The 16,675-nt window shown below is 46.0% G+C and overlaps 1 protein-coding gene across 1 annotated transcript in view; it reads left to right on the plus strand.

Annotated features, from left to right (window-relative positions):
* The first annotated feature begins 565 nt into the window (after positions 1-565).
* NCS1 (neuronal calcium sensor 1) overlaps positions 566-16,675 on the plus strand; it is a 159,862-nt gene continuing 143,752 nt past the window's right edge. Inside the window, exon 1 of the mRNA XM_040324644.1 lies at positions 566-887. Coding sequence (XP_040180578.1) covers positions 824-887 — 64 coding nt within the window. The 5' untranslated portion in view covers positions 566-823. The remainder of the gene's footprint in view (positions 888-16,675) is intronic.

The raw sequence follows: 16,675 nt of genomic DNA on the forward strand, positions 1-16,675 counted from the left end.
TCTCCCCAGTGGAGGCACAGACAGGAAGTGAGGAAAAATCTCCCCAGTGGGAAGCACAGACAGGAAGTGAGGAAAAATCTCCCCAGTGGAGACACAGACAGGAGTTGAGGAAAGCTCTACCAAAGCACATTTTAGTAGAATGAGGGGTTAATAGGTTCTTGATTTTTTTTTTCTCATTGCTCTGTGTCTTTCTGTTGCTGTAATAACGGCACCTTTACTTTTGTAGTAGCATCACAGAGACAGGAAGTGAGGGAGAATCTCTCCAATGGGGACACAGACAAGAACACAAGCACATTTTAGTAAAGTGGGGAGGGTTAGAAGTTTGTTTTGCTCTCTGTGTCTTCCTGTCCCCATGACTTGTGTAGTAGAATGACAAGGACAGGAAGTGGAGAGAATTCTCCCCCGTGGGGTGATATGATGAGTCCTGCTGTAGCCGTGGCCTGTGTGTGATTAGACTGGGAGGTGGATGAATGGCAGAGTCGGGCCCATTGTGAGAAGGGAGGGGAGGGGAGGGGTTCTCTGCAGAGCAGGCTGGAAGGAAGGAGGGAGGACGCCGAGCAGACAGTGAATGGCGGGGGAGGGAGGGACGTGTGACAGTGTCAGGTAACCAGGGGCAACCACACAAGCACACCACCAGTGGGCAGCACACAGTACAGCGCCGGAGCCCCCCCAGATCTACCATCACAGAGCCAGCCGGCCGATCCTTCCCTCCATTGTCAGCCTGGGATCGGAGCACAAAGGAGGGGAGCTCCGGACTGTACACACCGAGCGGGGAAGTGGAGGAGGGAGGCTGCCATTCATGAATTAATCATCGCCGATCAGCATGGGCAAATCCAACAGCAAGCTGAAGCCGGAGGTGGTGGAGGAGCTGACCAGGAAGACTTACTGTGAGTACCATGTGGGGGGATCTCTGCATGCTGGGGGGTCTTTAGGACTGACTGTGCGGGAGGGGGGACTACAAGTGTCAGCATGCTGTGCTGGGTTCTCCTGTATGGAAGGATCGCTCTGTCCTCACTACACCCAGATCACAACATCTCCTCCAACTGCTTGTATTGTGCTGTGGGCTCCTGTCTGTCTCCAACACTCTACAGGTAGACAGGAGGACATGGATCTGCAGTCCTGACACTCACTCATCTATATACCATCATCACATGTATATACCATCATCATCATCACCACCACATCTATATACCATCATCACCACCACATGTATATATCATCATCCTCATCATCCTCATCATCATCACAAGTAATATACCAGTATCACTTCTATATACCATCATCATCACCACATGTATACCATCACCGCATGTATACCATCATCATCATCATCATCATCATCATCATCACCACCACATGTATATATCCTCATCACCACATGTAATATACCAGTATCACTTCTATATACCATCATCACCACATGTATATATACCATCATCATCATCACATGTATATACCATCATCATCATCACCACCACATGTAATATACCAGTATCACTTCTATATACCATCATCACCACCACATGTAATATACCAGTATCACTTCTATATACCATCATCACCACATGTAATATACCAGTATCACTTCTATATACCATCATCACCACCACATGTAATATACCAGTATCACTTCTATATACCATCATCACCACATGTAATATACCAGTATCACTTCTATATACCATCACCACCACATGTAATATACCAGTATCACTTCTATATACCACCACATGTATATACCATCATCATCATCACCACATGTCTATACCATTACCATCATCATTGCATCTTAATACCATCATTATCACCATATGTATATACCATCATAATCACGTCTATATACCATCAGAATCGCGTCTATATACCATCACCACATCATCTATATACCATCATAATCACGTCTATATACCATCAGAATCCCGTCTATATACCATCATAATCACGTCTATATACCATCAGAATCACGTCTATATACCATCACCACATCATCTATGTACCATCATAATCACGTCTATATACCATCACCACATCATCTATGTACCATCATAATCACGTCTATATACCATCACCACATCATCTATATACCATCATAATCACGTCTATATACCATCATAATCACATCTATATACCATCACCACATCATCTATATACCATCAGAATCACGTCTATATACCATCATCGCGTCTACAGTATCTCGCACAAGCGAGTACACAGTCACCCCTCACATGTTTGTAAATATTTTATTATATCTTTTCATGTGACAACACTGAAGAAATGACACTTTGCTACAATGTTGTGTAGTGAGTGTACAGCTTGTAAATTTGCTGTCCCCTCAAAATAACTCAACACACAGCCTTTAATGTCTAAACTGCTGGCAACAAAAGTGAGTACACCCCCAAGGGAAAATGTCCAAATTTGGCCCAAAGTTTTAATATTTTGTGTGGCTACCATTATTTTCCAGCACTGCCTTAACCCTCTTGGGCATGGAGATCACCATAGCTTCACAGGTTGCCACTGGAGTCCTCTTCCACTCCTCCATGAGGACATCACAGAGCTGGTAGATGTTAGAGATCTTGCGCTCCTCCACCTTCTGTTTGAGGATGCCCCACAATTTCCCTAATTGGTTTTAGGTCTGGAGACATGCTTGGCCAGTCCATCACCTTTACCCTCAGCTTCTTTAGCAAGGCAGTGGTCGTCTTGGAGGTGTGTTTGGGTTCGTTATCATGTTGGAATACTGCCCTGCAGTCCAGTCTTCCGAAGGGAGGGGATCATGCTCTGCTTCAGTATGTCACAGTACATGTTGGCATTCATGGTTCCCCAATGTACTGTAGCTCCCCAGTGGCGGCAGCACTTATGCAGCCCCAGACCATGACTCTCCCACCGCCATGCTTGACTGTAGGCAAAACACACTTGTCTTTGTACTCCTCACCTGGTTGCTGCCACACACGCGCGACACCATCTGAACCAAATAAGTTTATCTTGGTCTCATCAGACCACAGGACATGGTTCCAGTAATCCATGCCCTTAATCTACTGGTCTTCAGCAAAATGTTTTGCGGGCTTTCTTGTGCATCATCTTTAGAAGAGGCTTCCTTCTGGGACGACAGCCATGCAGACCAATTTGATGCAGTGTGTGGCATATGGTCTGAGCACTGACAGTCTGACCCCCCCCACCCCTTTAACCTCTGCAGCAATGCTGGCAGCACTCATATGTCTATTTCCCAAAGACAACCTCTGGATAGGACGCTGAGCATGTGCACTAAACTTCTTTGGTCGACCATGGCAAGGCCTGTTCTGAGTGGAACCTGTCCTGTTAAACTGCTGTATGGTCTTGGCCAGGGTTTGACAAATTTTGCTTGGAATCTAGGAGCCAGCTAAAAAAGTTAAGAGCCAGAAAACGCGCCCGTCCCGCGTAGAAGTGAACACATACGTGAGTAGCGCCCGCATATGTAAACCATATTCAAACCACATATGTGAGGTATCGCCGCGATCGTTGGAGCGAGAGCAATAATTCTAGCTCTAGACCTCCTCTGTAATTCAAAACATGCAACTTGTAGAATTTTTTAAACGTCGCCTATGGCGATTTTAAAGGGTAAAAGTTTGTCGGCATTCCATGAGCGGACACAATTTTGAATCGTGACATGTTTGGTATCAATTTACTCGGCGTAACCATATTTTTCACAATATAAAAAAGAATTGGGATAACTTTACTGTTGTCTTATTTTTTAATTAAAAAAAGTGTATTTTTTTCCAACAAAAGTGCACTTGTAAGACCGCTGCGCAAATACGGTGTGACGGAAAGTATTGCAACGATCGCCATTTTATTCTCTAGGGTGTTAGAATAAAAAAATATACATAATGTTTGGGGGTTCTAATTAGAGAGAAGAAGATGGCAGTGAAAACAGTAAAAAAAAAACACACATTAGAACTTCTGTTTTACTTGTAATGCCAACGGCCACCACCAGATGGCGCCAGGTCACAGAAGGCAGCTTGGGCCTTCACAAGGCTGCGGCCTAAATTACCGCCCGCCGCAATCGCACGGCGGTGGAGGAGGGGGGCGCACGGAGACACAGGATCCTGTGCCTCCGTGCGCCCCCAACGCGTGATCACGGCGGGCCCGCAATGGCCGGTAATTGAGGCCGTGGCTTTGCGGCCTTCTAGGCAATCGCAATTGCGACCTGGCGCCCGGATTTTGTCGAGGCCTGGTCTTGGCCACCGTGCTGCAGCTCAGTTTTAGGGTCTTGGCAATATTCTTATAGCCTAGGCCATCTTTATGTAGAGTAACAATTCTTTTTTTCAGATCCTCGGAGTTCTTTGCCATGAGGTGCCGTGTTGAACTTCCAGTGCCCAGTATGAGAGAGTGAGAGCGATAACACCAAATTTAACACACCTGCTCCCCATTCACACCTGAGACCTCGTAACACTAACGAGTCACATGACACCGGGGAGAGAAAATGGCTATTTGGGGCCAATTTGGACATTTTCACTTTGGGGTGTACTCACTTTTGTTGCCAGAAGTTTAGACATTAATGGCTGTGTGTTGAGTTATTTTGAGGGGACAGCAAATGTACACTGTTATACAAGCTGTACACTCACTACACAACATTGTAGCAAAGTGTAATTTCTTCAGTGTTACATCAAAAGATATTATAAAATATTTACAAAAATGTGAGGGGTGTACTAACTTTTGTGAGATACTTTATATACCATCATATTCACATCTATATACCATCACAGATATATACCATAGTTGCATCTATATACCATCATCTATATACCATCGTAATCGCATCTATATAGCATCATTATTGCATTTATATACCATCATTATTGCATTTCTATAGCATCATTATTGCATTTATATACCATCATTATTGCATCTATATACCATCATTATTGCATCTATATACCACCCTAATTGCTTTTCTATACCATCATCATCACACATTACTTGGTTTGATGGGACCCCAGGGGCCCCTGCTGTGACATTCACATGGATGGGTCCCCAGCAATGACAATGACATGGATATCTATATCGGTTCCCTCCATTATGAACCTCTTTCTGCCTCTCATACAGAACCTCTACCACTGAACCCTCCCCAACCTCTGATAATAAGGTCTGGTTCAGATCACATGCAGTCCAATGCGTTTTTCTCTCTCCAGTAATCTATAGACATTGGGCTACATGGGTTCCAATGGCAAAGTTTCCACCATTGCAATGCGTTCCAGTACAGTCAACAAATGTAGAACATTTTTTTCTGCAAGGGACTGCACTGGAACGTGGCAAAATGTATCACAAACACCCCGTAACACACCTAAATGTTCAAAACTGCACAGAAATGCATTAGAGCAATAAAAATAAATAAATAACTGAAACCGGGGAAACATACCGTGTTTCCCCGAAAATAAGCCCGGGTCTTATATTAATTATGCCAACAAAAGACACAGTAGGGCTTATTTTCGGGGTAGGTCTTACCATGTAATGTGATGTCTTTTCTCCCCCTCTCCCTCCCTGCCTGTCAGGAATCCCCAGTGTAAACCGAGTTAAAATGCTTGTACAATCCTATAATACACTCTATTACAGTATTATATAATGTACAATGTGTGTGTTTCTGTAATATAATTGTGCCAAATACATTTGTTATAGTGCCGCTCTGCACTTCTGTTACCCGCCGGAGCTCTCTTCCCCGCAATTATATTACAGAAACACACACATTGTACATTATAAACTACTTTAATATAGTAGATTATAGGATTTTACAAGCATTTTTAACTAGGGCTTATTTTAGGGGTAGGGCTTATATTGCAGCCCTCCTGGAAAATAATGCTAGGTCTTATTTTCAGGGTAGGTCTTATTTTGGGGGAAACAGGGTAGCAAGAGGCAAAGAAGCGCATTGGAACGCATATTTTTTTTTGCATGCAGAAACCCACCTGGCCTGTGCTTCTGTAATGTCAATTGGTCCTTACATGAACACCGACATCTAAACTCTGCATCACTCCCGACACTCTCTATATCAGGGATATGCAATTAGCGGACCTCCAGCTGTTGCAGAACTACAATTCCTATGAGGCATAGCAAGACTCTGACAGCCACAAGCATGGCACCCAGAAGCAGAGGCATGATGGGACTTGTAGTTTTGCAACAGCTGGAGGTCCGCTAATTGCATATCCCTGCTCTATATCATAGCTGGGGTGTGGGGCCAAGGCTTGGGGGGTTGTAAACCTTCATGGTCAATGATCCAGAAGAACAGCTGGGGTGGTATGGACTTGTGAGACAAATCATATGGTCACTGTGAACTATAGAGCGATTGTAAGCTTCTGGGGCCTAGATCACCCTCTGAGCATGTGTTGTGTTCAGGTGACCATATCTCATAGTATGGGGTTCAGGTGACCATATCTCATAGTATGGGGTTCAGGTGACCATATCTCATAGTATGGGGTTCAGGTGACCATATCTCATAGTATGGGGTTCAGGTGACCATATCTCATAGTATGGGGTTCAGGTGACCATATCTCATAGTATGGGGTTTGGGTGACCATATCTTATAGTATGGGGTTTGGGTGACCATATCTCATAGTATGGGGTTCAGGTGACCATATCTCATAGTATGGGGTTCAGGTGACCATATCTCATAGTATGGGGTTTGGGTGACCATATCTTATAGTATGGGGTTTGGGTGACCATATCTCATAGTATGGGGTTCAGGTGACCATATCTCATAGTATGGGGGTTCGGATGACCATATCTTATAGTATGGGGTTCAGATGACCATATCTTATAGTATGGGGTTCGGGTGACCATATCTTATAGTATGGGGTTCGGGTGACCATATCTCATAGTATGGGGTTCGGGTGACCATATCTTAAGCTATGACTAAGCATTAGTTGTTAATGCGAAACGCGTCAGCTGTCTATCCCACTGTATGCTGTTGTGTGCTGTGCATTTTTTCCTTTTTACAATAAAGAGCACGTCTTTTTTCAACAAGACTTTTTGGAGTGCGGCTGTCCATCCATTCTCCCACCTGCTTGACCATATCTTATAGTATGGGGTGCCAAGGTTCACCATCACCGCTGTATAGTATTGTTATGTCTGTTTGTATCGCTGCCATTATCTACTGGGAACCTTTTGCATCCTATGCTGTGTATACACGGCCACAGACATAGGCCAGTTTAGGTCACATGGTCTCTGGTTACCAGCAGCATTGTAGATGTTTGATGTCATTAGAGACTGCAGAGTCGCTTGATTGCCACATAGTGAGATAAGAAGACCAGGAAGGCTGCAAATCTTATGAGCATACAGTATATGGCTGTTTACATGAACACACTCTGCATAGAAACAAGGCCTTTCATACCTTCACATTCTTCTTTATAACAATACTTTCTTACTCTGATGTCTATTATTCCTCAAATCGTTTACTTTTACTTTAAAGTACAGCCTATTTCACTTTTTGTTTTGTTTATGTGCTGCAGCTTATTGCACCCCTTGCTTTGTATATCCTTCAGCTTATTGCACCCCTTGCTTTGTATATTCTTCAGCTCATTGCACCCCTTGCTTTATAAATGCTGCAGCTTATTGCACCCCTTGCTTTGTATATCCTTCAGCTGATTGCACCCCCCTGCTTTATAAATGCTGCAGCTTATTGCACCTCTTGCTTTATATATGCTGCAGCTTATTGCACCCCTTGCTTTGTAAATGCTTCAGCCTATTGCGCCATTTTACTTTGCATACACCGATGTTTATTGCATTTCTTGCTTTGTATGTGATCGCACGTGTAGTCCCCCTCAGCTGGTACATGTGGCAGATCTTGCAGCATTCTCTTCTTCTGCTCCTTATTGCACTCTGTACTGATGACTTTCTTGAGCTGTTTCTGGCTTTCTTGAGCTGTTTCTGGCAGAGTATGTGCATTTCCCCTGGCTGGCCGGGACATGCGGCAGAGCCAAGCCAGCTGATGGCACTTCATGCTGGCACATGCCTCATCTTCCCTCCTCTTCCTGGGCACATCCATCAGTGCCTTGCATTGCTGAGCCCCCTCTTCTGCAGCTGATTCCGCTGTGTCCTGGGCACAGAGTGCTATTTCATAGAGCCCAGCAATACATGAGCACACCTACACTTCCCAAACACAGCCGCCCCCTTCCATGGATGCCTGGCTGTGCAGCTGTCCAGTATTCAACATGCATGAGGCCTGGTGTGGGCAAATCAGTGTGTGAGTGGGACAGAATACCATACAAGTCTGCAGTGCAGTACAGACAGGGATACGCACACAGGCAAATGGATGGAGTCTGTTTATATACATTATATGTCAGTTTGAATGTGATCCATATATGTTAGCTGCTTTGCTATGGGGCCGTGCTTACGTTCACTTTATGAGTCTGGATCTCGCTAACGCAAAGCAAGCGAGTGAACACTACAACACTTTGCATTGAAATGCATGCGTTACGGTGAATTGGCATGCATTGCGGTGCATTCAAATGACCATTTAAAATGTATAGGCTTTATTGCTCTACAATGCAAAAATAGGGAAGGCTGCATTTTTTTTTTTTGCGGGGTGGTGCAATACCCAGGACCCCGAGGATTGTGCTGCAGTGTTTTTAAAGTGCGTTTGGGTACCATTTACAGTGAATGGTGCCGTAGTGCAAAAATACATGTAAGGTGTGTAATGGGTGTGTTACCACAGCGCACTGGTGTGATGGACTCAGAAGTGTCCCACACCTCAAAATCACATGATTGTTCAGACAGCTGATTCACCAGATAGAGAAAGAAGGATGTACATGTATCTTCTGCATGGTAGGGCTGGGTAAATGACCTTGGTGGGCCGTAGTTTGAGAACCCCAGCTCTAGATCTTCTTAAGGCCGGGTTCACACTGGTATGACACGACAGTCATACCACTTTGGATACAACTTTGCCCTGCTACTTGAAGTCCAACATCCATCCGACTTCAATGAACAGGGATCCGACTTTGATCCCCTGACAATACCAGGCAATGTGTCTGGTATGAATCTTTAGGGGTAACTCCATGCAAAATGTAAAACAAAAAAAGCATGGGTTCCCCCTCTAAGAGCATACCAGGCCCTTCAGTCTGGTATGGATTTAGGGGGAACCGCTACACCGAAAAAAAAACTGCGTGGGGGGTCCCCCCAAAATCCATACCAGACCCTTATCCGAGCACACAGCCGTCCGGTCAGGAAAGGGGGTGGGGACGAGCAAGCGCCCCCCCCCCTCCTGAAACGTACATGGGGGGGTGGGTGTTTTGGGGGCAGGGGGGTGCCCCCCACCCCAAAGCACCTTGTCCCCATGTTGATGAGGACAAGGGCCTCTTCCCGACAACCCTGTCCATTGGTTGTTGGTGTCTGCCAGCAGGGGGCCTTATCGGAATATGAAAACCCCCTTTAACAAGGGGGCCCCCGGATCCCCCCCCCCCCCATCCTATGTGAAATGGTTATTAAGCAGCTCCGGTGTCTCTTCCGACTTCTTGTCTCTTCTCCACTCTCTCTCCGGTTCTTCTTCTGCTGGGTCTTCTCCACTGTCTTCTCCCTCGGTTCTTCTTCCGATGTTGACTCAACGCTCTCCCCCGCTCTAATGCCGGGTGCGTGGTGTGCCACTACTTATATTGCCATGGGGCGGGGTCATCGTGTGTCATCACCCGGAGGCGCTGCCTCTTATGATGTCACCATCCAGGGCATGATGGGTGGTGACATCATAAGAAACGGGGCCACAGTGTACTCCATACTCATTCACATAGGGTGGAGGGGCCGAGATCTGGGGGCCCACTTGTTAAAGGGGGCTCCCAGATTCCGATAAGCCCCCCTGCTCGCAGACCTCAACAACCATCGGCCAGGGCTGTCGGAAGAGGCCCTTGTTTTTATCAAAGGCCCTGCCCCAAAACACCTGCCCCCCCACCATATTGAGGGCATGCGGCCTGGTACGGTTCGGGGGGTGCTTGCTCGTCCCCACCCTCTTTCCTATAGCTATTGTATTGTGACAGTGAGGAGACTTCCATGCCATCAGAATACGCTAATCGGCATAGCGGGCCATAGCCGGCAGTGCTGATCCAGTGGGGGAAATCCGCCAGAGCGGTTGTACAGAAGTCGTTTGTTAGATCCACTTCTGTACAACAACAGTGGCCATACGTGGTCCCTGCTGAACTGGCCACATATCGACCCATGTATGGCTGGCTTAACTTCCATTGGGCCCCTTCACCCTTCTAGGCTGCAGTGAAATGTGGCGTTACATCATGGGTGCCCAACCGCTGGCCCCCCATGTCTTGCTCTGAGATAGTGGGTTGGCAAGCCCAGATCGTGGGCTCCTGACCCGCCATCTCCAAGCATTAGTGCGAAGAATGGGATCATGTGCGGCGGCTGCGGCGGGGCTGGCCTATCTGTGATCGCGGCGGGGCTGGCCCATCCGCGATCTTGAGGGGGTGAATAAGGTCTGGGGAGAGAGGGAGCAGCCAGAGTTGAATAAATAAAAGAATGGGGTCAGTATAAGTGTAGTGGTCAGAGCAGTGTAGTGGTCAGAGCAGTGTAGTGGTCAGAGCAGTGTAGTGGTCAGAGCAGTGTAGTGGTCAGAGCAGTGTAGTGGTCAGAGCAGTGTAGTGGTCAGAGCAGTGTAGTGGTCAGAGCAGTGTAGTGGTCAGAGCAGTGTAGTGGTCAGAGCAGTGTAGTGGTCAGAGCAGTGTAGTGGTCAGAGCAGTGTAGTGGTCAGAGCAGTGTAGTGGTCAGAGCAGTGTAGTGGTCAGAGCAGTGTAGTGGTCAGAGCAGTGTAGTGGTCAGAGCAGTGTAGTGGTCAGAGCAGTGTAGTGGTCAGAGCAGTGAAGTGGACAGTGTAGTGTAGTGGTCAGAGCAGTGAAGTGGATAGTGTAGCGTAGTGCCGATTAACTGGTTCTCAGCATCATCAAGTTCAACGCAAGGCTATGAGGTCTGCATTGGACTTGATGACGTCAGAGGACCAGCGACCTCCAGAGTATAGCAGTGGCGGCCTGTCCATTTGGGGTTCATTCCCCCCTATCCATGCGTCTGGCCCCCTAATCTACATGTGGGGCACCGGATGCATGGATTACAATGGGGCAGAGGCTCTAATAAGATTCAAAAATGTGTGGGCTCACCCAGTTGTGTGACAATAGCATTGTCCCGCCAGCCCCCCCCCCCCCCAAAAAAAAACAAAAACTACCAGCCGCCACTGGTGTATAGGTATGTATAGGTACAGGTTCTGGGTATAGGTTTCAAACATTTCAAAGAAACTTCCTTTATGTTGTCATTATTGTTTGTAGAATTTTGGAGGAAAATAATAAATGTAATCAATTTTGGAATAAGGCTGTAACATAACAAAATGTGGAAAAAGTGAAGCCTTGTGAATACTTTCTGGATGCACTGTACATACATCTGTATTCAGTACAGCAATGGCAATATGGTACAGCAATAATGCTCACTTTATATCAAAAATCCCTTTAAGCAAAATTGGTCAAAATCTGCGCTCGGCAGGACGGAGATTGCCAGCGAAACATTAGAATTTGTTTTCTGTTCTGCGCTGTGCCCATTACTCTAAAATAACGTCAGAGAGTGTTTTGTGGTAATGATAGGGCGCTATGAAACAAAGAGGTTGCCATGGGAACCAGCACCACGCCTGAGCATTAAACGGCAAAATCAAAAAAATCATTTCAGTTTTGCTTCACATTACAAATCACGTTCTCCTGTGTGCGAGAGGAAATCCGACATCGGTCTTTTTAGCAGCAAAGTAGCAGATAAGAGAATAGCTTGCATTCCATGTCACTGACCCCCCCCCCCCCCTGTCAGCGGGGACGGGGTTAATGCTTTAATTATATTAGGCTGGATTTTATTTTGGGACATTGATGATATGCGGCATCTGCTTCCCATTGTTGGGTAGATGTGTATAAGCGGCAATGTAGTAGATCCCCTCCTTCAGATACATGTGTGTTCCCCAGTGTGCGTGGGGATGGGGGGGTCTGGGATCTCCTCAAACTGCGCAAATGTCTCCTTTTATTCCATGGAAGAGGAAGGCCATTGGGATGGGAAAACGATCCAATAACCGTGCATGCATTGCCGCTTTGAGGGCCAGTTGAAGTGCGGGAAATGTGCGTTTCCGCGCATGTTTGCTGCACTTTACAGGACCATGCTGCTGTCTGCAAAAGTCCTGTTCAGCTGTAATATGCTTTGTGGTTCGTGTTGTTATCCTATGTGTCCATGCACACATTCACGTTTTTTTGCGTTTTAAAGCAGTTGGGTTTAGGCTGCATTCACACCTGAACGCGGTGTATGTTACCGCGACAAATTGCGGCGTTTTGTCCCGCGATTTGCCGCGACAAAACGCTGCGTTTTTTAAGCCTAACATACGCCGGAGGGGTGATCAACATTGTCGGCTATGTCGAACGCCGAAAGCCGCCTGAAAAAAAGGTCCAGGACTTGTTTTGAGCTTCAGGCGTACGGCGTTTCGGCGTTCGGCGTGGAGATGTGAACCATCTCCATAGCCGACAATGTTAAATCACCCCTCCAGCGTATTGCAGGCTGCAATAGCATCGCACTACAGGCGACAATACGCCTAGGTGTGAATGGAGCCTTAGGGTTGTTTTCTCAGAAGCAAAATTTTGGGTTCAGACGCAAAAGTTTTCGCTCTTCAGACGCAAAACGCGATACCTGCGTTTTGCCGCAATTTCGTTTATAGGCATTTTTAAAGGTGACCTATTTTTTTACATTAGAAATCTCAAAAATGATGAAAAACCATAAAAAAATGTAATTGCTTGCATTGCATTGTGGACAATCCACAACTTGTGGCAGGTGACGTGGCAGGTGACATGGCAAGTGTACAATCCACAACTTGTGGTAGGTGACGTGGCCAGGTGATGTGGCAGGTGACGTGGCCAGGTCACGTGGCCAGTGGACAATCCACAACTTGTGGCAGGTAACATGGCCAGGTCACGTGGCCAGTGGACAATCCACAACTTGTGGCAGGTAACATGGCCAGGTCACGTGGCAAGTGTACAATCCACAACTTGTGGTAGGTGACGTGGCCAGGTGATGTGGCAGATGACGTGGCCTGGTCACGTGGCCATTGGACAATCCACAACTTGTGGCAGGTGACATGGCCAGGTAACGTGGCAGGTGACGTGGCCAGGTCATGTGGACAATCCACAACTTGTGGCATGTGACGTGCCAGGTGATGTGAACAGGTGATGTGGCAATTGGACAATCCGCATCTTGTGGCAGGTGACGTGGCAAGTGGATAATCCACAACTTGTGGCAGGTGACGTGGCAAGTGGACAATCCACAACTTGTGGCAGGTGACGTGGCCAGGTGATGTGGCAAGTGGACAATCCACAACTTGTGGCCAGGTGACATGGCAGGTGACGTGGCCAGTGGACAATCCACAACTTGTGGCATGTGACGTGGCCAGGTGATTTGGCAAGTGGATAATCCACTTGTGGCAGGTGAAGTGACAAGTGGACAATCCACAACTTGTGGTAGGTGTCGTGGACAATCAACAACTTGTGGCAAATGACATGGCCAGGTGTCATGGCAAGTGGACAATCCACAACTTGTGGCAGGTGAAGTGGCCAGTGGACAATCCACAACTTGTGGCAGGTGGCGTGGCCAGGTGACATGGCAGATGACGTGGCAAGTGGACAATCCACAACTTGTGGCAGGTGATGTGGCCAGGTGATTTGGCAAGTGCATAATCCACTTGTGGCAGGTGACGTGGCCAGTGGACAATCCACAACTTGTGGCCAGGTGACATGGCAAGTGGACAATCCACAACTTGTGGCAGGTGACGTGGCAAGTGACACGCTAAATACACATACACTGCTGCTCTCTCAGCTGCTCTGGTCTCACAAAATGGCTGAAATGGTTAAATAATACAGTTTTTTGAGCTTAGGGAGGGTCTTATGATGATTCTTAACCAAACGATTATAAACGCAAACGCAGCGAAATTCGCGGCAAAAACAGGCGTTTTAAACGCCGTTTTTTTGCGTTTGAAAACTTATGTTTAGATGAGTTTGCATTTGCGTCTCGTGTGCATGGGGCCTAACCATCCAATTACCAGCAGCAGTGTACATGAGGCCCAAGGCGATCCACCACGTTTCACTTTTAGGGTGACCAAACGGCTGAATTTTCAGGGTTTATAAATTCAAGGAACTTGATTGGTTGCTTTGGGCCTTAGCAATTCTTTTTGCTTCTGACGTTTCTGCAATTTTTATAGATCGGCCCTCTATGGCTGCTATTGTCATCCTCCTAGAAGACAGTAACATGCAAATGTGGAGTGTAGCATTTTTATACCGCCATGCATCAATAATACCGCGTCATGTCACATTGGTCCAGTGTTCGCTCTGAGGTCTGATATAATAACAATACAGATTATTTCTTCGAGATTTATTTTACTCCAATGATACAAAGATGATTTACTGTAAAATCAGGTTCCTCAAATAGATTATATAGTAATAGTTCTTGTAGCGTTCAACGATTCCAGAGCCCCCATATTCCAACATGGCCGCCCTTTCTTTCCAGTCTGAGAGTCAGGCTGCACTAATGGTATCTCAATTGGCTTGAGCATGTGTGAATTATCATTGTAGGATAACTACAAGCTTCTCCATGAAGGAAACGCGATGGCGTCTTTATCTCTTTAGGTCTCATTCACACCAGTAGCCGCTCTGAATGCATGGCTACTGGAGCGCAATGAGAGGAATGGTGTGGATGTGCTGATTCTGGTGCTATGCACTATTTATTGTTTCTTTTAAAAACGATATTAAAATGTCATGAGTCATTCAGTTATACTCGCCGTAGTGGCGCGACAATGCAGTGGTTTGCGTCAGAACACGCTGTGCTGAAGAAAATCACTACAGTAAAGGAAAAAAAGTATTTGATCAGTCTATAATTGTAACGGTAGGTTTATTCTAACAGTGGGAGACAGAATAACAACAAAAATATTCAGAACACATTTCAAAAAAGTTATAAATTGATTTGCATTTTAATGAGTGAAAAAAGTATTTGACTCCTTCGTAAAACATGACTTGGTACTTGGTGGCAAAACCCTTGTTGGCAATCACAAAGGTCAGATGTTTCTTGTAGTTGGCCACCAGGTTTACACACATCTCAGGAGGGATTTTGTCCCACTCCTCTTTGCAGATCCTCTCCAAGTCTTTAAGGTTTCGAAGCTGACGTTTGGTAACTCGAACCTTCAGCTTCCTCCACATATTTTCTATGGGATTAAGGTCTGGAGACGGGCTAGGCCACTCCATGACCTTAATATGCTTCTTCTTGCGCCACTTCTTTGTTGCCTTGGCCATGTGTTTTGTGTCATTGTCATACTGGAATACCCATCCATGACCCTTTTTCAATGGCTTGGCTGAGGGGAGGAGGCTCTCGCACAAGATTTGGCGGTACATGGGCGCCGTCCATCGTCCCTTTTGATGCAGTGAAGTTGTCCGGTCCCCTAAGCGGAAAAACATCCCCAAAGGATAATGTTTACACCTCCATGTTTGACCGTGGGGATGGTGTTCTTGGGGTCATAGGCAGCATTCCTACTCCTCCAAACACGGCGTGTTGAGTTGATGCCAAAGAGCTCAATTTTGGCCTCCTCTGACCAAAACACTTTCACTCCGTTCTCCTCTGAATCATTCAGATGTTCATTAGCAAACTTCAGACATTGCGGGCGCTGCAGGATTTTAGTCCTTTGCGGTGTAGTGTGTTACCAATTGTTCTTGGTGACTATGGTCCCAGCTAACTTGAGATCATTGACATGATTCTCCTGTGTAGTTCTGGGCTGATACCTCACCGTTCTCATGATCATTGAAACTCCACGATGCGAGATCTTGCATGGAGCCCCCAGACCGAGGGAGATGGACAGTTATTTTGTGTTTCTTCCATTTGCAAATAATCGCACCAACTGTTGTCACCCTCTCACCAAGCTGCTTGGCGATGATCGTGTAGCCCATTCCAGCCTTGTGTAGGACTACAATCTTGTCCCTGACATCCTTGGACAGCTCTTTGGTCTTGGCCATGGTGGAAAGATTGAAATCTGATTGCTTCTGTGGACCGTTGTCTTTTATACAGGTAACAAGCTGAGATTAGGAGCACTCACTTTAAAAGAGTGCCCCTAATCTCTGCTCATTATTTGTATAGAGGAGCCATACATCTTGCTGATTGATAGGGGATCAAAGACTTCTTTCATTTATTAAATGCAAATCAACGTATAACTTTTTTTAAATGCATTTTTCTGTATATTTTTGTTTGTTTTTTTATTTTTATTTTGCCTCTCACTGTTAAAACGGTTGTATACCCGCTGTCTTTTTTTTTTTTTTTTTTAAACCTGAAAAGCCATGACTAGTGACTAACTTCTACTAGATATACCATAACCTGGATAAATTGAAACCTATTCATAAATCATTGCAGCATTCGTTTTTCCTTTTTTTATTCTTCGTTAAATGATTTTACCAGGGATTTCTGTGAAACCTAAAAATTATTTCGAGGGTTCCACTTGGATAAAGGTCTGAGAAAGGCTGCTGTACTGTGTCAGTGGAAGAGTAGCTTTGTCCCCCCTACAAGACTACAGATCACCCCCCTTCTCTTCTCCATTACATAGGGGAGGGGGGTGTTCAGTAGTCAACATTGAGAACTGAGCAGGGCTTGAGACTTCAGTTCAGCACAGGAAGGTGGGACAACTAGATAA

The sequence above is a fragment of the Rana temporaria genome, chromosome 9, assembly GCF_905171775.1.
Source record: "Rana temporaria chromosome 9, aRanTem1.1, whole genome shotgun sequence".
NCBI lineage: Eukaryota > Metazoa > Chordata > Amphibia > Anura > Ranidae > Rana > Rana temporaria.